Below are 21936 nucleotides of genomic sequence, written 5' to 3'. Positions count from 1 at the left end.
TAGCAGCAGAGGGCGCCCTTCATGGTGCTCAGGCTTGCTTCCGGGGGAAAGAAGCTGAAGAAAGAGGGAAACACATCCCCCATTCTGGGGAAACCAAGTTCTCAGATCTCTCCAAACTAGTCACACTCCCAGAAGCAGGAGGTCCAGCCCTAAAATCTGTGTGGGACCACAGAAGACCCTCAGGAGTCAGCAATCCTTAGGAAATAAGAGCAAAGCTAGAGGCGACACAGCTTGGTTTCAAGCTAGATTTCCAAGGGCCAGGAAGATAGCACAGTGGGCGGGGCTGACTCAGGTTTGATCCCTGGCACACTTAGACGGAGTGACCCTGGGGGTCCACCAACAGTGCTCCCTGAACACTGACTCAAAACTGGACCCTGAGTACAGTTGGGTGTGCCCCCCACCCCCCAAAAGACCCTATATTAAAAACCTCTAACACGTGGATCAATGGAGCAGAATCAAGAGGCCAGAAATTCGCGTATAGGGTCAAATCATAGGTGACAAACGAGCAAGGAGGGGCAGGCAGACGTGGCCCGAGAGATAGGGGCAGGTGTCTTGCGTGTTTGAGGGCTGGGTCTCCGGCACCCGGTGGGCCCAAGGCACTTCATATGTGGTTCCCCCGAAGGATAACAACAAAGGATCCAAGAACACTCAGTGGAGAAGAAAATCTAGTCAATCAAGGGTGCTGGGAAACCACAGCTCGATGGCAGCAGAATGGAACTGGACGCTGCCGTACGCCACTCATACGAGTGTGCCAAGGTGGAATAAGGACCGCAGCTAAGTCCTTGAGCCATTCCACTCCTAGCACTAAGAAAATGCTTCTTAAAACGGGTCTCGGCAATATTTTGGGTATCACTGCATTGAGCACTGGTGGCTGTGGCCCAAACCTCCTCGCCCCCACCACGAGAAGCGTGATCCAGCAATGGCCAGGTGTGGTGCCCAGACAACTTTACTCTCAGTCGATCTAGAAGTTCCCCGAAAACACGGTAACCTCGAGAGGTGATGGGTGTCCGTCAGACTGGGTGTGGGAATGGCAGTAGGACGTGTACCAGATCCTTATGCCTGGTTCTAACGAATGCACTGTTACATGTTAATTCTATTGCAATAAAACTGGAAGGAAAACTAAAAGGCTCCTCTCTCACGCCACCCCCAGCACCAAGCAGGAAGTTGAGATCATTCCCATCTCCCAGACTATGACTTCGTGGTGCAGAAAGTTTACAGTTTGGTGTAAGGAGAGACTGAAAAGGAGTTTCTGCCTTTGGAGTCACGGTTTTCCCTTTCTTTTTCCATCTTAACTAGCTCCGAAGGAAATGGTGGGTGAGGCTTGTTTAGGGCCACACCCCGAGAGGCCCTGGAGTGTTCTCTGTCTCTCTGTCTGTCTCTGTCTCTGTCTCTCTGTATTTTTTTTTTTTTTTTTTGGTTTTTGGGTCACACCTGGTGATGCACAGGGGTCACTCCTGGCTCTGCACTAAGGAATCACCCCTGGCGGTGCTCAGGGAACCATATGGGATGCTGGGATTTGAACCCGGGTCGGCCGCGTGCAAGGCAAACGCCCTCCCCGCTGTGCTATCGCTCCAGCCCCCCCTCTCTGTTTCTCCCTTCTTTCTCCTTCTCTCTTCCTCTCTACCCCCTCTTTCCCTCCCTCCCTCTCTCATTCCCTCTCCCTCTCCCTCTCTCTCTCCCTCTCCCTCTCTCTCTCCCTCTCCCTCTCTCTCTCCCTCTTTCTCTCCCTCTCTCCTTCTCTCTCTCTCTCTCTCCCTCTCTCTCCCTCTCTCTCTCCCCCTCTCTCTCCTTCTCTCTCCCTCTCTCTCCCTCTTCCTGTCTCTCTCTCTCTCTTTCCCTCCTTCCCTCTCTCTCTTCTTCCCTCTCTCTCTCTCCCCCCTCTCATTTCTTGGCCACACCCTGCAGTGCTCAGGGTTTACTCCTGGTTCTCCACTCAGGGGTCACCCCCGGTGGTGCTGGGGATTGACACGGGGTTGGCAGCGTTCAAGGTCAGCACGTTAACCCCTGTCGTATCTCTCCAGCCGGGAAGCGCTTCCCTTAACCTCTGTCGGGAACACCCGGTGGTGCCCGGCCATCCCGGCACTCTGGAGGCGGCGTGGGGGCGAAGCTGGCTCGTTGCAGGCACACAGCAAGACTCGAACCCCCGCGTCGGCTCAGATGGCCCCACGGGAGGCGGAGGAAACCGTTTCTGCCTTAACTTCCCTGACCCCGTGACTCAGCCCTCCCTGCGCCTGCAGGGGCTGCCTCTGCCCACCCGGGGGCCCCTACCTGCCGCCAGCTGCTTCTGGAGTCGGGGCAGCAGGAGGGGAGGGTCCCCGAGGACCAGCTTCCCCAGGCACTCGGCCACCGCGCCCCGCGCGCCCTCCTCGGCGGCCTCGCAGCGCTGCAGGAGCAGGGCCCAGACGTCCTCGGCGAAGGGCTGCAGGCGGGCGGGCGGGGCGGCCCCCAGCGCCTCCCGCAGCGCCTGCAGCAGCAGGTACAGCCGCCGGGGCTCCGCCTCGATCTGCCCCAGCAGGAAGGGCAGGAAGTCGGGCAGGTTCCCGGCGCCCACGCGGCCCAGCGCGTAGGAGGCGGCCGCCCTCACGTCCTCGCTGGGGGACCCCAAGGCTTCCAGAAGCACCTCCTTGAGCTCCCGCTGGGCACCGGGCCCGGCCACCTGGCCCACTTCGGCCAGCGACAGGAACGCCAGCACTTTGACGGCCGTGCTGGAGCCCGGGGACCTGGCGTCACTGACCAGGCGGCTGGCGGTGCCCGCGGCCTCCTGCGGACAGGCGGCGGTGACTGCTGCCACACAGCGGGCCAGCGAGTGGAAGACCTGCTTGTGCGGGCCGGGCCCTCCCTCCGCAGCCTGCGCGTGGACGGGCGCCGTGAGCAGGCGCATGAGCTCCGCGTAGGCCACGCACGCGGGCCGGCTGCCCACCAGAGCTTGCAGGAAGCCCTCGGCAGCCGCCAGCGCTCCGGCCGGCAGCAGGGGCGATTGCAGGAGCCGCAGCAGCTCCGGGAGCACCAGGTGGCTGACTTTGGCCACAGAGGCCGGCTGGGCCCGGGTCACCGTGGTGAGGAAGTCGACCGCCAGCTGGGCTACATGCATGTCACTTTCATGGACCAGGGCGGGCACCTCCGCCAGCACTGCCTGGACAGCGGGCGGCGGGAGGCCGAGTCCCTGGCTCTGCACCAGCGCGTCCAGGGCGGCCAGCGTGGCCAGCCGCAGCGCCCGCTGGTTCTTGCGAAGGAACGAGGCCAGAATGGGCAGTGCCTCGGCCAGGATGGGCTGCAGGTCGACCCGCAGCGGGGACGCGGCCACCAGCGTGAGCGCCTTCACGGCAGGCAGCCGCGTGATCTCGTTCCGCAGCCGCTCCAGCAGGAGTGACAGCGACGGCGGCAGGTCAGCGCCCAGCCGGTCGCCCAGGTGGGCGACGAGGTGGCCCATGCAGGAGATGGCCCGCTCCTTCACCTCTTGGTCCAGGTCGGTGGCGCGGAGCCGTGCCAGGGTGGCCGCGGACATCTCCTTGACGTACGGCTCCGGGTCCAGCTTCCGAGGGGCGGCCAGCGGCCACAGGCGGCGCACCAGCTCCTGCAGCACCAGCAGGGCCTCGGCCGCGATCTTGTAGAAGGCGTCCGCCACGCAGGCCAGCAGCGGGGGCAGCAGGCGGGGCAGGTGCGGGTGGAAGGCCTCGGCCGGCTCTGTGGCCAGCAGCCCCTGCAGGAAGGCCAGGGCGTCGATGCGGATGGTGGAGGAGCTGGAGCGGTCCCCGAGCGAGAAGATGATGCCTGCGGGTGGGGGACGGCGGTTACCGGGCCCCGGGCCCCGGGCGTACAGGGCGAACCCAGCTCAGCCCACCTGGGGCCAGGAAGTCGGGGGTGTGCCTGGAGTGATGGGGGTGAGGGGCACGTACTGGTGAACAGGGGCTTGCCCAGGGCTGGGGTGCAGGTTCCAGAGGCTGGTTCAGGGCCTCCTACCTGCTACCAGCGCGGGCATGTGCTCGGCCAGGCTGCCGGGGAGGACGCTGGCCAGCTCGGACAGGAGGCTGAAGCAGCCCTGGCGGGCGCGGACGCTGCGGTCTTTGAGCTGCCGCCGCAGGGCCTTCATCACCAGGGGCACCTGGGCACAGGTGGGGGGTGGGGGCTCAGTGCAGATCCACACCCAGGAGGGAGCTCCAGGGTGGGGTGCGACTTCATCCACACAAGAGGGGGAGGGGGGACGTGGCTGCGCCCTCAGCACGGAGGCTCGGAGCCAGGACGCCGACAGCGCTGCATTCTCCTGGCATGCTGGCTCTCACTTCTAGAACTCTCTTCTTGGCTTGCCCCCCTTCCCGAGCGAACGACTGTGTCTCAGCTCTCCACCTCCTGCGTCACACTGTGGCCCCCTGCCCGCTGGTCCATTACTGCCCATGACCCGTCAGAAAAAAAAAAAAAAGCTAGGGGCTGGAGCAATAGCACAGCGGGTAGGGCGTTTGCCTTGCACGCGGCCGACCCGGGTTCGATTCCCAGCATCCCATATGGTCTCCTGAGCACCGCCAGGGGTAATTCCTGAGTGCAGAGCCAGGAGCAACCCCTGTGCATCGCCGGGTGTAACCCAAAAAGCAAAAAAATAAAAAAATTAAAAAAAAAAAATGCTAGCCCGCCCCCTCTCGGCCATCCTGAGAACTGCAGGTCCTACTTCAGCCCGCCCCCCTCTCCACCCCCCCCCCCCAAAAACCCTGCGTGACCCAGCCCTGGTTCTCATCCCACGTTCCCTTATCAGTTAAGACCCCAAAGCTACCTCTGCAGTCTGACTAGTCCTCTCCCGCACCCTGGACCACGCCGTCCTGTGGGTCCCTAAGCTCTAGCCTCAGATCCGTGGCAACCGGGCCCCGCCTTAGAATAAACCTGAACCCTCACCCCCTTAGAATAAACCCGGACCCCCACTCCCTTAGAATAAACCCTCACCCCCACAACCTTAGAATAAACCCGGACCCCCACCCCCTTAGAATAAACCCGAACCCCCACTCCCTTAGAATAAACCCGGACCCCCACTCCCTTAGAATAAACCCGGACCCTCACCCCCTTAGAATAAACCCGGAGCCCCACCCCCTTAGAATAAACCCTCACCCTCACCCCCTTAGAATAAACCCGAACCCTCACCGCCTTAGAATAAACCCGGACCCCCCCCTTAGAATAAACCCGGGCCCCCACCCCCTTAGAATAAACCCGGACCCCCACCCCCTTAGAATAAACCCGAACCCCCACTCCCTTAGAATAAACCCGGACCCCCCCCTTAGAATAAACCCGGACCCCCCCTGCGGCGTGGACCCCGCTGTGGGCGGGGCGGGGCGGGGTTCGGGGCCCCGGGCTGGCGCGCGGCCGGGAAGGGGCTCACCTGTCCTCGCAGCAGGTGCGCGTGGCCTCCGGCCTGCGCGGGCTCGTCCGCGCGGGGCCGCGACTGGCGCAGCAGCGCGACGTAGGCGCCGAGCACGTCGGCCTTGACGTTGTCCTCGCGCTCCGAGAAGCGGCGGATGAGCGCGGGCGCCAGCGAGCGGTGGAAGTCGGCCAGCAGGTCGGGCCGCGCGGCCACCAGCGCCGCCAGGCACTTGGCCGCCGCCCGCCGCACCTTCCAGCTCATGTCCTCGTCGTCGCTGTACTCGTCGTCGCTCTCTGCGGCCGAACAGGCGTCCTGGGGGCTCGGCCCTGCCCGTGCGGGGACCCCCCCCCCCACACACACCAGTCCTGCGCCACTCAAGGGACGCCTGGTGCGCGCGTGGACAGTGCCACCTCGTGCACCCTGCCTTGCCGTGACCTGCACCCAAGGGTCGCTTCCACTCTGCAGAGTGTGGGGCTCAGACTGGAAACTGGCCCAGTCCAGCCTCTGTGTCTGGACCGCTGTCCCCAAAGCTTCTGGGAGAGCTCCGGGAACCCATTTGGCCACCAAAGCCTCCCTCTGGCCTCAGGACTTTTCACTCACTGGGTTGGAGCTATAGCACAGCGGGTAGGGCGTTCGCCTTGCATGCAGCCGACCTGGGTTCGATTCCTCCACCCCTCTCGGAGAGCCCGGCAAGCTACCGAGAGTTTCTCGCCCACCCGGCAGAGCCTGGCAAGCTCCCCATGGTGTACTGTGGCAAACACAGTAACAAGTCTCACAACGGAGACGTTACTGGTGCCTGCTCGAGCAAATCGATGAGCAACGGGATGATGACAGTGACAGTGACAGTGGGGTTCCAGGAGGGAGCACAGATGCACCCCCTCCTCCCTCCCCCCTATTCCGGCTCCCAGGCAGGACTCGTGGTAAGGACTTCCGCTCCCTAAGCACCCCCACAGCTCAGGGGAACAGTGTCCTAAGCCCCGTTTAAACAGCCAATAAGGCTCAGGGAGGGAGATTGACTCCGCTAAGGACATGCAGTTCCGAAACAGCGCAGCTGAGATTCAGGCCTGCAAGACCCCCACAAATCACCTCGGGGCAAGGCAGACCTGAGGTTCAGGGGGGGTCCGTGGAAACCAGGGTCACCCCAGGCTCAGGTTCTGAGGCCAGCCCTCTCGTCCTGGTCTATAAGATTCCTCAGGCTCTCACTCAGAGCACTGACATCTGGAGTTCGTGCCACTGAGGCCATGTGGAGGCCCCGCGAGCCAGGCGGGCTGGGTACTTCCATTCTCTACCAGCTTGGAGCGACAGCCAGGGTGCCTGCCGCTGACACGGAAACACTCAGTCTACTCATGTTCCCGAGACCCTCGCTGCCCAGTGCTCTGCCTCCAGCGCCCCCAGAGTGACAGTCAGGGCTCCAGGCACACAGGAAGGAGCCCCGAGTTCCCCTGTCCTTGTGTCTGCTGTTACGCCACAGGCCCAGAGGGGGGCAGCAGAGAGGCACCAGGGGAACCAGCCAGGCTTCAGGGCAGGTCCCTCCACCCCACTTTCTGCTCGTGTTCTCCAAGGACAAAAAGCTCCAAGTCTCAATTTTCTTTTTCCTTGTTTGATTTGGGGGCCACGCCCAGCCGTAGTTAGGGTTTACTCCTGGCTCTACGCTCAGGGGTCGCTCCTGGCAGTGCGCAGGGGATGAAATGAAATATTGGGGGTCAAACCCTGGTCGGCCGTGTATAAGGCAAGCACGCTACCCTCTGTGCTATTGCTCCGGCCCAGTTCCCTGCCGGGAATATTATTTTATTATTCATAAAAACTGACTGTAGGTCGCTGACAGGAACACACGGTCTTAGGAGCCAATACAGGACGGGATTACTACGGCAGTTGCTGCCATCTGGCCCCACAGCATCAAAATGGGGGGCCCAGAGAAGGCCCACACTTCTTATTTTTGGGGGGTCACACCCAGCGATGCTCAGGGGTTCCTCCTGGCTCATGCGCTCAGGCATTACTCCTGGCGGTGCTCGGGGGACCCTATGGGATGCTGGGAATCGAACCCAGGTTGGCCGGTTGCAAGGCAAACGCCCTCCCCGCTGTGCTGTCGCTCCCGCCCAGGCCCCACCCTTTAGCCCACCCGTGTCCTCCGGCCCCGAGGGCCGCTGGCCACACACCTTGCTCGCTGAGTTCACTCTCCTCCGTCTCCATTGGCTCCTCGTCTCCGTCGCTGTCGTAGCTGTAGTTGGGGTCATGCTTCAGGTACTGGAGGCAGAGGCTGGTCACGCTGGGAACGTGAGCGCCCATCTCTTTGGGGCACCTGTGCGCAAGCGGGGGGCAGGGGTGAGTCCTGCCATCTTCCTGCTTTGAAGCAAGCATCCCCATCCCTACCTCCGTTGCCAGAGGAACCCTGGGCCCCCCAACTTCTGGTACCGCCCCCACACACACCCACACACACCAGCACCTACTTCCTCAAGAAGGCCTCAAGGGCCTGGAGGCAGGATTCCCGGAGCTCGTCGTCATCCAGGTGGCAGAACTCCAACACCAGTGGCACCAGGCGGTCCAGGTGGGTCCCTACGGGGCCAGTGTGTCACCGTCTGCCCCACACCTCTGCCCCTGCCCCATTAGTAAGCTCCTGCCTCTGTCCCTATGAGCTGGGGCCGCCGTGGACACGTCTGCTGGTTTCTGACCTTGGTCTGCTCATCCGCACCACAGGGGCAGCCTTGCTGCTCAGGTGACAATTTGGTGACAACCAAATTGTGACAATCAGGATGCAGATAGAGTGCTGACCAGGCTCTGGCCTGGATGCACATGGTGAGTAGCCTGCGGGGCTGAGACCGTTTCTCTCCCCTCCCGTGTCTCATTTCCTGCCCTGGCTGGGGAAGGGTGCGGGCAGGATGAGGTAGGAGCTGCCGTGTGGAAAGGCCCCCTCACGGCCAGAGGACCCTGCTCTAGCCCCTCCCCAGCCAACACCTTCTCCACTTTCTTTTTTTCTTTTGGGCCACACCTGGCAATGCATAGGGGTCACTCCTGGCTTTGCAACTCAGGAATTACTCCTGGAAGTGCTCAGGGGACCATATGGGATGATGGGAATCGAACCCGGGTCGGCCGCATGCAAGGCAAACACCCTCCTCGCTGTGCTATCGCTCCAGCCCCTCCACTTTCTTTTTCTTGTCCTTTTTCATTTGGTTTTTCGGCCACACCTGGCGTGCTCAGGGTTTACTCCTGGCTCTGTGTTCGGGACCACTCCTGATGGGGCTCAGTAGACCCTATGGGGTGCTGGGGATCAAACCCAGGTTGGCCACATGCGAAGCAAGTTCCCTCCACCCTGCTGTATTGTCGCTCCAGCCCACTTCCCCCACTTTCTGCCCAATCCTTCCTCAGTCCCGTCTGCTCTGGGCCTCTTTCCCGGCCCCACAATCCTGAGAAGATCAGGGCTGACTGCTGTCTGGGGGCAGACAAGGGCCGAGTGTAAGCAGGGGTGGGATTCCCGGGTGTGTTTGTAAGGCCCCCTGCAGTGAGGCAGGGCAGAATGGCCGACACCGTCCACACTGTGTGCTCTAGCACAGAACCCAGAGTGTTTGAAAATACGCTCAAGCCGGATTGCAAGGTTCCGTGTCTATACCACTCACCGTGCTGGTAGAGTGTAGATCAGGGAGTGTTTGGGTAAAACATAGGGAGGGATGGACTCCAAGGTATGAGCAAACGTCTGGGGTGATGGAAATGTTCTGTATTGGGGTGGTAGTGAGAACTACCTACTATGGGAATATACAAAATTACTGAATCACATCTTTTATTTTGCGAGGGGGAGGTTGGGGCCACACCTGTCAGAGCTCAGAATCTAGCTCTGGCTGTTGGGGTGCTGAGGTGGGCCTTGCAGTCCTGGGGATCAAACCCAGTGCTCCTGAATGCAAAGCATGTACCCAGCCCACTGAGCATTTCTCTGCCCCCGAATTATATCTGTCAAACAATGTACTTGGGGCCAAGGGGAGAGAACTGCTGGGAATCGCCTCAGAGCACTGCAGAACATAGCCCCAAAACCCTAACTTAAAAAAAAAATAGTGGGGGGTGGGTGGGGCTGGAGCGATAGCACAGTGGGTAGGGCGTTTGCCTTGCACGCGGCCGACCCGGGTTCGATTCTCAGCATCCCACATGGTCCCTTGAGCACCGTCAGGAGTAATTCCTGAGTGCAGAGCCAGGAGTAAGCCTGTGCATCGCCGGGTGTGACCCAAAAAGCAATTTAAAAAAATGGTGAGTTCCTTCAGCTGGAACACACGTTTTGCATGCAGTAAGGCTTGAGTTCAATTTCTGGCACCCCATGCTTCCCCACCCAGCAGCCCGTAGGTACTGCCAAAACAAGGCTGGCACATGCACTATCTCCCAATAAAAATTGTGCTTTTATTAAAACCTGGCTGTTAGTATGTAGGTGTATTCGTTAAAGAAGGGGAATAGCACAAATCTTTTTTTTTTCTTTTTGGGTCACACCCGGCGATGCACAGGGGTTACTCCTGGCTTTGCACTCAGGAATTACTCCTGGCGGTGCTCAGGGGACCATATGGGATGCTGGGAATCGAACCCGGGTTGGCTGCGTGCAAGGCAAACGCCCTACCCGCTATGCTATCGCTCCAGCCCCTAGCACAAATCTTATTTAAGTTTTGGGGTTTATAATTACTCTCAAGGCTGAGGTAGGTCGGTAGGTAAGGCACAGAGGATCCTGTAGAAGATGGTCTGCGCCAGCCTCTCAAGCCCCGCCCACCCTCACATCCGACCCGGGACACGCCCACTAAGGCCCCGCCCACAAGGCCACTCCCACCCAGACCACGCCCCGGCAACGCACACCCTTCGGCCACGCCCCCATAAACCCCGCCCATCACGGTCCCGCCCACAAAGACCACGCCCCGGTCAACGCACCCCTCTGGACCACGCCCCCAGCCCCAGACCACGCCCAAAGACACGCCCGCTCCGGACCACGCCCCTTACCGAGGCGGTGACCCGCCTGGCGACCGACTCCGCCCAGGCACTGGATCAGGGTGCGGATGGTTGCGGGGCTGGCGGGCGTTTGCGGGCCGGGCAGCCTGTCCAGCAGGTGGTCGGCGAGCTCCACGAAGAGGTCAGTGCTGCAGGCGGCCGACAGGTGGCCGAGCGCCCCCACGGCGCGCTTGCGCACGGCCAGGCGCGGGCTGCTCAGCTGCGGCAGCAGGCAGTGCAGGAGGCTGGCGTGGAAGGCGCCCAACGGGGCGCCCAGCCTGGGGACCCAGGGTGGGTGTCGGCGCGTGCCAGCCTGGACAGGCGCTCCCCGCTCCCGTCCCCGTCCTGGCCTCCTCCGGGAAACTGTCGGCTCCCTCCCTGCCGGGGCACGGACTGATTGCTTCTCAGGGTGGCAGGAATGCAAGCGCCCGGGAGGGAGTTGTTTTGCTGTTTCTTCCCATGCTGGGATGGAACCCAGGCGGCCACATCTAGCCCCCCACCTCCCTCCCTCTTATTTTCCTTCTGAGCACTGTGGCTTGCAGTCCTGTTGCTGGAAGGCACGACGCATAGCACTTTACCTCCTTTCCACCGGGTTCTTGTCCAGAGGGATCGTTTCCCACCATCATTGTCATAGTGGCCCCGTCTCTGTTCTTACTGTGCTCCCCGCCCCCTTGGTAGCGAGCTTCCTACCATGCCACCCCTTATTTATTTTTGAACAGTGTTGGGGATCGCGACACTGTTTGCAATACCCAAGACCGGCACTCAGAGGCATGAGCTCTACCCACAAAGCACCTTCCGGCCTCCTGAAGCCTTTTCTTGCCTCACTGCACATGGACGCAGCGTCCTCACACTCCCCGCCGCCCTGTCCAGCCCAGACCCCTCCGGGACTTCGGCATTTGTCCACTGGCTCCCGGGCTGGGCGAGTGCTGGAAACCCCTGCCTAACCAACACCCCCAGACTGAACCCCGGGTCTCCCTCCTGCACCCCACTCATGCTCCCCAAGTTGCCTCTGCCAAAGGGCCGTATCAGGGACCCCCGGGTGCCATTCTACTCTTGTTTCTCTTTTTTTTTTTTTTGGCTTTTTGGGTCACACCCAGCGATGCTCAGGGATTACTCCTGGCTTTGTACTCAGGAATTACTCCTGGCAGTGCTTGGGGGACCATATGGGATGCCGGGGATCGAACCCAGGTCGGCCGCGTGCAAGGCAAACGCCCTCCCCGCTGTGCTATCGCTCCGGCCCCATTGTTTCTCTTTTTTTTTTTTTTAATTTTTTGGGGGGGCTTTTCGAGTCACACCCGACAATGCACAGGGGTTACTCCTGGCTCTGCACTCAGGAATTACTCCTGGCAGTGCTTAGGGGACCATATGGGATGCTGGGAATTGAACCTGAGTCAGCCGCAAGCAAGGCAGATGCCCTACCCGCTATACTATAGCTCCAGCCCCTACTCTTGTTTCTCTTGAGCTCTGCCTAAACGCCCTGGGCTGCAGCAGCCTCCTGACCACGCCCCCTGACCGCCACCCTGCCCAGCTCTCCCTGATGCTGCAGAGTGATGGGACACAAACATGATGGGCACTCCTTGCCCCCGGCAAATCTCTTGTTGTGGGGGTCCACACCGCCCCCCTCGTGCCCACCCTCTGCCTTCTCCCTGGGCCTCACCTCCCTCCACATTCCACCACTGCCCCAGACCCCTCATCTCCATCCTCTGTTGGGTCCCTGTCCAGTTGCCCCTGTAGGTCTGCTCAGGCCTGGCCCCGTCCTGTCCATCCGTATGTGCCGGGGATCGTGCCCAGGGCCCTACACATGTGAGGCCTGTGCTGTACTAATGAGCCACATCCCCAGGCCATTGGTGGAGGCTCAGCTCCAGCACGACCCTCTCTAGAAGGTTCTCTACCCATTCGCTGGACCAGGGCTCCTCCTCTGAGCTCCTTCGGCCCCTGCGGTTCTTACTTCATGAGGCTTGATGTGTCTGTGGGCGCCTCCTCGGAGCCCATAGACACAGCCAACTCCATCTCTCCTGGCACTAGCCTGGCCCCTAACGGGCCCCCGGCCACAGAGCAGGCGCCCGAACCACAGGAGACTCAATGGCTTTAAACAGCAGCAATTTAAAAGCTTGGCTGTATTAGCCCAGGAGGAAGGAAGGAGGTCTGGAGAGATAGCACAGCGGGGAGGGTGCTTGCCTTGCATGCGACCGACCTGGGTTCAATTCCCGGCATCCTGTATGGTCCCCTGAGCACCGCCAGGAGAATTTCTGAGTGTAGAGCCAGGAGTAGCCCCTGAGCATTGCCAGGGTTACTTAAAAAAATAAAATAAAGGAATGGAAGGAGGAAAGGAAGGGTTTGAGGGAGAGGAGCGGGTGAATGCAGGTGGCTTCTGGCTCGGAGAGACATGCGTGCAAGCTCCAGCTCAGGCCTGTGCCTCGTGGCCTTGAGCACAGCCGCTCTCAGAGCTGGGGTCTCTGGGACACACAAGTCCTTCAGGGGGCTTCTGGGGTCGTGCAGGAGCCCTGAGCTCAGCGTGCCCCTATCCCGTACCCTGCCCCCCTTGGCGCCCAGAGGAGCCCCCCAGCACCTGCTCAGCATGTCAGAGAGGATGTCCAGGGCCTCCAGCTGCGCGGCCACGTCCTCCTGCTGGGCGATGGCACTGGTGAGCTGACCCGTGATCTTCCGGCACACAGTGGCGGCCAGGCCCGAGCCTGTGCAGGGCACAAGGGGCACCATGAGGCCACGCCCGGTCCCCACGCTCATGGGTCTTGGCTCTGCCTGTGGTCCTGAGCCCCCAGACCCCCCCAGTCCTGCTGCACCACGGAAGCCAGGGCTCTGGGGGCCAAAGGCCCGAGCCAGCGCCCAGGGAGGCAGGCCGAGGGGCCGAGGACGCGACGGCCAGTCTCGGGGTGAGCCTGTCACTTCCACGGGGGGAGAATCAAGCATCTGCATCCGTCAATGTTCTCTGGGGGCCGCAGGAGGCACCCGGATGAGACCCAGGCAGAGACCCCACCCCGGCCCTAACTGTGCCGCTAAATAAAAGGCTGCACACACGGACGGGGACCCCCGGGGGTTACAGAGAAGAACCGCTGCCCTGAGGGCTGGCTCCTCGCAGGTAGAAACTCCCCGGACCCACGCCCGGCGCTAATTAAGCTCGGGGTCCACGTTCTCTGCCGCTGGGCAGCCGGCCTGAGACAGGGCCTGGAGGCTCTCGGACACCTCTGTGTGGGAAACCCAGGGGAGCCCTGAGGTGCTTCGTCTCTGGGGTACCTGTGGCAGCTGGCGGGAGCTCCGAGAGGACCGTCTTGAGGCCGATGCCAGCGATGTCCCGGAGCTGCTCCTTGTCTGACCGCATGTTGGCGCAGAGGGCGTCCACGATGGTCTCCACCTGGTGCTCCTTCACTTTGCCCACCAGCGGGCCCAGGCTGTGGGTCGGACAGGGAGGGAACGGGAGGCTCCTGGGGACTCAGGCTAAGGCCCCCCTCCCCGCCCCGTCAATAGCAGGACTCTGCGACCCGTCCGTCGAGACTGGCCACCTCCTCCCTCCCAACCCTGCTGCTCCCCTGGGCTTGGCATCTCAGCCAGACCACCCGAGCCAGCAGCCTCCGCCGGAAGCTGGGCACCGGGCAGGAGCACCCAGCCCTCGGCATGTGTCGAAGGGCCCCAAGGACTTGTGAGGGGCCCTGGCCTGATGTCCAGACTCAGGCCGAGGTGAGGGCCCAAGGACGCGTCTTTCCAGCCAGTGCCTGGGAGATGCTGACTCTGGGGGTTCAGGCACCCCCCATGGAGACTCTTCAGGGGCCTTGCTTCTCAGAGTTCAAGGTCAGCAGCGCCGGCATCGCCCGGAACTTGTCAAACATGTAGACCCCCAGGTCCTCCCCTGGGTCTGGAGCCAGAACCTGCCTTGAAGCCAAGCGCCCCCATGGCTTGACTGTATCACTGTAGCACTGTCATTTTGTTGCTCATCGATTTGCTTGAGCGGGCACCAGTCACGTCTCCATTGTGAGACTTGTTGTTACTGTTTTTGGCATATCGAATACGCCACGAGTAGCTTGCCAGGCTCTGCCATGCGGGCGAGATACTCTCAGTAGCTTGCCGGGCTCTCTGAGAGGGATGGAGGAATCGAACCCGGGTTGGCTGTGTGCAAGGCAAACGCCCTCCCCGCTATGCTATCGCTCCAGCCCACTCTTAGTTGGTGGAGCGATTTGTCTGGTTAATTCCGATAACAATTTGACTGTATGTTGGAGTTTAAAAACGACTGCCGGAAGACTGCAGAGACAGCGGGGAAGGTGCCTGCCTTGCCCGTGGCCGACCTCGGTTCGACCCCCAGTACCCTATATCCAGTCCACCAGGAGTGATCCCTGAATGCAGAGCCAGGAGTCATCTCTGAGCACTGCCAGGTGTGGCCCCAGCCTGGAATCCTGTTCTCAGGGTCTCCCGCTGGGGGAAGCCAGACCAAGGCACCGTCTTTGTCCCCTGGGGTCCTCCCAGCCGCTCACAATCCTCCCCTCCAAGACAAAGCCCGTGAAGGGGTTGGAGCGACAGCACAGCAGGGAGGGTGTTTGCCTCACACACGGGAGACTCAGGTTCGAGCCCTGGCACCCCATATCGTCCCCTGAGCACCGCCAGGAGTCAGCCCTGAGCATTGCTGTGACCCAAGAAGGCACCAGCATTTAAGGCGGAGCCCGCCAGGGTGGCCCCGCCCCGCCCCGCGCCCCGCCCCGCCCCGCGCCCCTCGCCCCGCCCCTCGCCCCGCCCCGCCCCGCGCCCCTCGCCCCGCCCCGCGCCCCGCCCCGCCCCTCGCCCCGCCCCGCCCCGCCCCGCGCCAGCGCACCACTTGACGGCCAGGTTCTGCACCTCCCCGCTCTTGTCCTCCAGGAGCCGCAGCAGCATGGCCACCACCTTGCGCTCGCTGTCCTCGTCCAGCTGGATGGAGTCCTTCTGCAGCTCCGACATCAGGTCGCTGGTGGCCATGAACCTGGGTGAGGGCACAGAGTAGCCCCTCGGACAGAGGTTGCCACAGAGATCCCCCTCTCTGCTCCGGACCAGCAGGGGCCACCAGCGCACAGAGCTGCAGAGGACGGGGTTCCAGGCGCTGCCAGCTAGGCCACGGCGACCCCGGCCATGCCACTGCCCGTCTCCGCTCTGGAAAATCTGGGACCAGAGTCTCGGCCTCGGGCCGGAGCGATAGCACAGTGGGGAGGGCGTTTGCCTTGCACGTGGCCGACCCGGGTTCGATTCCCAGCATCCCATAGGGTCCCCTGAGCACCGCCAGGAGTAATTCCTGAGTGCAGAGCCAGGAGTAACACCTGAGCGTTGCCAGGTGTGACCCCAAAAAGCAACAACAACAACAAAAGTCTCATGGGACTGCACAGGAGGTGAAATGAAATGATGTTGCAGACATGTCTGGCGGACACAAACCCTTGAGGCACCATGATTTTGATGGAATGTTCCAGCACTTCCGTCTCAAGGGCTGGAACGAGGAGGAGCCAGCATGAAGCGTAGGGAGCACACACAGGGGAGGGGCTGAGGCCCGCCCACACCACGCCCCTTAGACAAGCGGTTCTCAGACTGTAGCTGGCACCAGAATCACCCACGGAGCTCGTGGAATCGCGAGAGTTATTCCACGGGCTAAGCCCCGGCTTCACAGGCAAGCGGCCGAGGTCCCATCATGGTCCCCTGAGTTTGGCCAAGTGTGCCCCTCCCAAAGCCATACCAAACCTGCTGGGTTCCCGTCCCAGGTTTTGTGAATCAGCAATTCTGTCTTTGTTGTTCTAGTTCTTTGGCCATACCTGGAGATAATCAGGGCTTACTCCTGGCAGGCTTGGGGTATCATACGGGGTGCTAGAGATTGAACCAGGGCAGTGCCCTGCCCGCTGTACCATCTCTCCTGCCCTATGAAATCGCATTTTTTAAAAATTTTGGGTTTTGGGTCACACCCGGTGGTGCTCAGGGGTTACTCCTGGCTTTGTGCTCAGAAATCACTCCTAGCAGGCTCGGGAACCGTACAGGATGCCAGGACTGAACCCAGTTGCACCATGTGCAAGGCAAGCACCCCCCCCCCCCATATGGTTATATGAATCTGCATTCCTAACAAGTTCCTGGCTGGGGTTGTGCCTGACAGTGTCCGTGCTGAGGAGCTCTGTCCTCGGCCAGGGTGGACTCTGCTGTCCAGACCTGGCAAGTCCCTGATCATGGCTCCCTGACCCAAGGGGGGCAGCAGAGTTTAGCCCCCTCCCCGTCCCCCCAGGCCCTGTGCCAGCAGGAGGGTCGGAAGCCGGTTTGCAGTGGGCGGGCCTGGGAGCAGGGTCTCTGGTTCCCGGGACGGAGCTGCACTGGGAACAGCAGCCTTCGTCTGGGCCCTCTTGCAAGCAGCTCTCAAAACCTGAATGGACTTTTGTTTGTTTGGGGAACACCTTGATGGTGCTTGGGAGTCGCTCCTGGCGGTGCTCAGGGGACCAACGGTGCTCAGGGGACCAACGGAGTGCCAGGGATCGAACCGGAACCAGCAGCACGCAGGCAAGCACTGAACCCCTGCTTTGTGCTATGTCTCAGCCTGCTAATGACTTATTAACGTTTGAAAAATTGGGATTCAGGAGGAAGAAGTGAATCCTGGGTTAATAATTTTCTTTCTTTCTTCTTCTTCGTTTTTTTTTTTTGTTTGTTTTTTGCTTTTAGGGTCACACCTGGCAGTGCACTCAGGAATTACTCCTGGTGGTGGTTGGGGGACTGCTGGGAATCGAACCCGGGTCAGCCACATGCAAGGCAAACGTCTACTCACTGTATTATTGCTCCCGCCTTTCTCTCTTTCTCTTTCTCTCTTTCTTTCTTTCCTTCTCTCTCTCTTTCTCTCTCTCTCTTTCTTTCTTTCTTTCTTTCTTTCTTTCTTTCTTTCTTTCTTTCTTTCTTTCTTTCTTTCTTTCTTTCTTTCTTTCTTTCTTTCTCTTTCTTTCTTTCTTTCTTTCTTTCTTTCTTTCTTTCTTTCTTTCTTTCTTTCTTTCTTTCTTTCTTTCTTTCTTTCCTTCTCTCTCTCTCTCTTTCTTTTTGGCTTTTTAGGTCACACCTAGCGATGCTCAGGGGTTACTCCTGGCTCTGCATTCAGGAATCACCCTGGTGGTGCTCAGGGGACCATATGGGATGCTGGGAATCGAACCCAGGTCGGCCGCGTGCAAGGCAAACACCCTACTCGTTATCGCTCTAGCCCCTAGTTTCTTTCTTTCTTTCTTTCTTTCTTTCTTTCTTTCTTTCTTTCTTTCTTTCTTTCTTTCTTTCTTTCTTTCTTTCTTTCTTTCTTTCTCTCTCTCTTTCTTCCTTCCTTTCTTTCTTCCTTTCTTTCTTTCTTCCTTTCCTTTTTTTCTCTTTCTCTCTTTCGTTCTTTTTTTTTTTCTTTTTGGCTTTTTGGGTCACACCCGATGATGCTCAGAAGTTACTTCTGCTGTACATTCAGGAATTACTCCTGGCAGTGCTCGGGGGACCATATAGGATGCTGGGGATCAAACCCAGGTCAGCTGTGTGCAAGCCTTACCTTCTGTACTATCGCTTCAGCCCCCATCTCAGTTGATTTTGATTTTATTTTTATTTTTTTGCCACACCCAGCAGTGCTCAGGGGTTGCTCCTGGTTCTGCACTCAGGAATCAGTCCTGGTGGTGCTCAGGGAGCCAAAGGTATGCTGGGGATCGAAACTGGGTCCACCTCACGCAAGGCAAACGCCCTACCTGCTGCTATCACTTTGGCCCCTGGGTTGATTTTCAGAAGCAGATATTCATATGAATTATTATTTGAACGAACCCATGGAGACAACTCACTCCTCTGCCTGGCGTGAGCACATCAGCCTACAGCTTGTCCCCAGGCCTCCCCTGGCAAAGCTGGGCACAGCTCGGATGCCAGCCCCTGCATGCTCTGACCTGCCACACCCTGTCATGGCACCCCTTGGCACCCTGGTACCGGGCGGGCACTCGCAGAAGTCAGAGCTGTTTATTTTTAACAGCAGGGATTAGCCGAGGGTGGCTGCGGAGGGAGGTGGCAGCGGGCTGGCACAGCTCGCCGGGGGCCTGCAGCCCAGGTACGGTGTGGGCTGGGGTGGCTCAGGGGGCTGGGGCGCATGCTCGGCCTGGGCCCGCCCCTGTGCCACCCGCGCCCGGTGCTTCCGGGCATCGTCCCTGGGCACCGCCAGCTGTGGCCCCCAAAGCAAAACCAAAAACACCAGGTCAGGTTTGGATCTGAGTCGGGCCAAGAGTCGGGCCCGGGTGAGCACACGCATCCCTGGGTGGTCCAGGGAAGGGGGCTCACAAGCAGGCAGGGGGGCCTCCAGGGCGTGTTCCTACTGGCATTTCTGGAGACGCAGCTCCGGCTGGTGTCCCAGGGCCGGTGTTGTTTTGCCCCAGAGGGACCTCCCGTCTTCCTCTTTGACCTGTTCAACTCCTGTTCATCCACCGAGAGTCCAGCTGACTCCGCCTTCTCCTCACCCACGTGGTTCTCTCAGCACACTTGGTTCCCTGGGGTAGGGGGGTGCCCTCCGTGCACCGCGCACCCACTGGTACTGCCCTCTCACCTCGAACCCCAGGCTTGACTGCTTGATTGGTCTCAGAGGGGCCTGGCAGGCACTTGAGGGCAGGGGGAGCATCACACAGGCAGGGAGGGAGGGAGGGAGGGAGGGAGAGAGCGGGAGCCAAACCCCAGCAGGGCTAAGGACCACAGGCCCCATACAGAAGCAAACCCTTCTGAGGCAGTCTCAGTAGCTCCGAGCCCCCCCACCCCGCGTTCCCGCACACACTCAGCTCAGAGAGAGGAGGTGTGTCACACCAGCTTTGGGTGGCAGCGACAGGTTGTGATTTGGTAGATAAGAGTTTGAGCATTGAGGGGCTGGAGCGATAGCACAGCGGGGAGGGCATTTGCCTTGCACGTGGCTGACCCAGGTTCGATTCCCATCATCCCATAGGGTCCCCGAGCACCGCCAGGAGTAACTTCTGAGTGCATGAGGCAGGAGTAACCCCTGAGCATCGCCGGGTGTGACCCAAAAAGAAAAAAAAAAAAGAGTTTGAGCATTGAGGGCGGTGGAGGGACAGTACAGCAGGAAGGTAGGGCGTTTGCCTTGTACACAGCTGACCCAGGTTCAATCCCCAGCACCCCATATGGTCCCTTGAGCCCAGCCAGGAGTGATCCCTGAGCACAGAACCAGGAGTAAGCCCAGAGCACTACTGTGACCTGAAAAACAAAAAAAATAATAACGATGTTGATAATGATAATAAAAATGAAGTCTCTCTCCTGCTTGCTTCGGGAGCGCCTGCTCCCAGGAGCCAGGAGACACCAGAGAAACCCTAGAGGGACCTCAGCTGAGGCCCTGGGCATGGGGCGCCTGGACAGCTGGGCAGCCGGACTCAGCTCTCCCGGTTTTGGGACTTTAAAAATAGCCACTGCCCTGTCTGAGGTGGGGGCTGGTTTCCGGGCTCTCAGGGCCAGTGGCGGGGCTGGCTCCGCTCGCACCTTCCGGGGGACCGCCACCAGGGGTGGAGAGGGGGGGTTACTCGTCTGTGTGACCTTGAACAAGTCACTCACCTCTCCATGCCCGGGAAGGCGAGCGTGACCTCTCCCAGGAGGGGGCCAGCCCAGAGGGCACCGGCCACCCAGCCGGGAGCTGGGTCTGGGCCTGAGAACACACCCGTGTGGGTACTGGCTGGGTTCTGGGTGGGCAAAGGAGGCTCACAGACCCGGGCCCTTCTGGGGGTCCCCCAAGACTAAGATGACACAGCAGCAATCACTTCCGCTGGGGAGGGAGGGGGCGCCCAGGTGACATCTGAATAACAGCAAGCCAGAGGGAGGAGGCAGTGGAGCCGGAGGGTGGGCAACTGACTAGTAAACTCGGGGTGCGGGGTGCACTGTGACAGGCGAAACTGGGCGACAGGACAGCGGGAAGGGCGTCTGCCCTGCACACAGCCCACCCGGCTTTGATCCCCAAAAGCCCGTGTTGTCCCCCGGCCACCGCCAGGTGTGACTCCCGAGCACAGAGCCGGGAGTGAGCCCTGAGCGATAGTGGCCCCCAAACCCAACCCAACCAACACCCCAGCCTGCAGGACGCTGTCCCACGTGGCAGCCGCTGGCCTCCCGCCCGCCCTCGGAGCCTGCTGTCACCCACTTTAGAGGCTCAGAAGCTGAAGCGTCCCCCTCCCAAGGCCAGGAAGTGGCTGGGGGCAGGGCTGTGGCCCAGAGGGTCTTTTCCAAGGGGGAACTCTGAGGGGGGCTGCCAACATTAGGGTCTTAAATGGAGAAGTGCCACCCCCTCCTCAGAAGCAAAATCACTGTGTGCCCTGGAAATGGGGTTTGTTTAAACAAACAGAAAACGCGTCCCCGTTGCCTCCGAGGTTGTGACTGCACCCCAGGGTTCCAGCCCTCCCCCCCCCGCAGCTGACTCCCATTCGGGGACCCCTGGGTGCTGAGGCCTGAACGTTCAGGAGAGTGGGGTGCGGCAGGAGAAAGGCAGCCGGGGTGGCCCACCCTGGCTGGACGCCCTAGGACTGGTTCCAGACTCACTTAGCCCTTGAACCCCATTCTGAACCCCATTCTCCCACTCTCGAAGGTGCGGGGAGCTCAGAGAATGAGGCGAGGTGAGTGTATGCTGGTCTCTCGCCTCCCCTGTCCGCTCAGAGGGGCCTGAACTGGGGGTCAATCCTTTCCCTCCCTGGGCCTCAGTTTCCCCATGAGTACAAGGGTGTTGGAGCAAAATTCCCTTCCTTCTCTTCGGACCATTTGCCTCGCAGCCTACTGGGGTTCTATCCCTGGCACCCCATCTGGTTCCCTGAGGACCCCCAGGAGTGATCCCTGGAGTGCAGACAGCCCAGCCCAGGGCACCGCCTGGTGTGGGGTCACCCTAGTTGGACCCCCAAGGACGGGTTCCAGGCTCACCCAGCCCTGGGAGTAAGTCCTGAGCATTGCTGAGTGTGACCCTCCCCCCCCAAATAAACCCCCAAAACGGAACAGGTCTATTCCGTAGGTGGGGGCAGAGAGCTCACCTCTTACTCAGATTTTAGACCCGGGTTCAGTGCCCGGCACCCCCTACCGCCCCCCAGCAAGGAGCCAGCGTCAGCCCGGGCGGGAGTGTCCAGGCGAAGGGAGGACCCCACTAATCTAGGCACGCACCTGGGCAGGGACCAGGGGCCGCTGCCCCCCACGCCCTCCCCGCAGCGGCCCCCACCGTGCGGCCCCGTGGGCGGGGGGGGGGGCGGGTCGCGCCTGGAAGGGGCGTGGCTCCGGCGCGGGGACAGGGGGCGGGGGGCGGGAGGGGGCTCCGGGGCGGGGCGGGGCGGCACCTGAAGTCCTTGTCGCTGGAGCCCATCTTCTCCAGGAGCCCGGAGACGTGGAAGGCGGCGGTGCTCATGGTGCTGCCCGCGGGGAGTGGCGCGGCCCGTGCGCGCTCGGCCCGAAATAGCCGCCCGGTCCCGCCCCGCGGGGGCTGGGCAGCGCCTGCGGGCTCGGCTTGCACCCCCGGGGGGACGCGGCGCTCACCCCCGCGCCGAGGGACCCCCCTCCTGCCCCGACCCCACTGCCGGGACCTGCGGGGGACCACCCGGACCCAGCCCCGGGGAGCCGCGGCCGGCGACGCAGGCCTGCGCTGACCGCTGCGCGGGGCCGCCCCCCTGGCGCCGGCTGCCCGGCCCCCTCGCCAAGTCACT

General features: G+C 61.0%; 1 protein-coding gene across 1 annotated transcript in view; it reads right to left on the bottom strand.

Annotated features, from left to right (window-relative positions):
• CAND2 (cullin associated and neddylation dissociated 2 (putative)) overlaps nucleotides 1-21677 on the bottom strand; it is a 30004-nt gene extending 8327 nt beyond the window's left edge. The window contains exons 1-10 of the mRNA XM_004613229.2: nucleotides 21574-21677; nucleotides 15105-15248; nucleotides 13541-13695; nucleotides 12858-12981; nucleotides 10301-10566; nucleotides 7789-7894; nucleotides 7498-7640; nucleotides 5360-5634; nucleotides 3961-4102; nucleotides 2269-3771 (exon numbers count right to left, since the gene is read on the bottom strand). Of these exons, the coding sequence (XP_004613286.2) occupies nucleotides 2269-3771; nucleotides 3961-4102; nucleotides 5360-5634; nucleotides 7498-7640; nucleotides 7789-7894; nucleotides 10301-10566; nucleotides 12858-12981; nucleotides 13541-13695; nucleotides 15105-15248; nucleotides 21574-21641 (2926 nt within the window). The 5' untranslated portion in view covers nucleotides 21642-21677. The remainder of the gene's footprint in view (nucleotides 1-2268; nucleotides 3772-3960; nucleotides 4103-5359; nucleotides 5635-7497; nucleotides 7641-7788; nucleotides 7895-10300; nucleotides 10567-12857; nucleotides 12982-13540; nucleotides 13696-15104; nucleotides 15249-21573) is intronic.
• Nucleotides 21678-21936: the final 259 nt, after the last annotated feature.

This window comes from Sorex araneus, chromosome 4 (assembly GCF_027595985.1).
Source record: "Sorex araneus isolate mSorAra2 chromosome 4, mSorAra2.pri, whole genome shotgun sequence".
NCBI classification, from domain to species: Eukaryota; Metazoa; Chordata; class Mammalia; order Eulipotyphla; family Soricidae; genus Sorex; species Sorex araneus.
The sequence above is the reverse complement of the archived record's forward strand: the minus strand, read 5'-3'. Positions and strand labels throughout refer to the sequence as shown.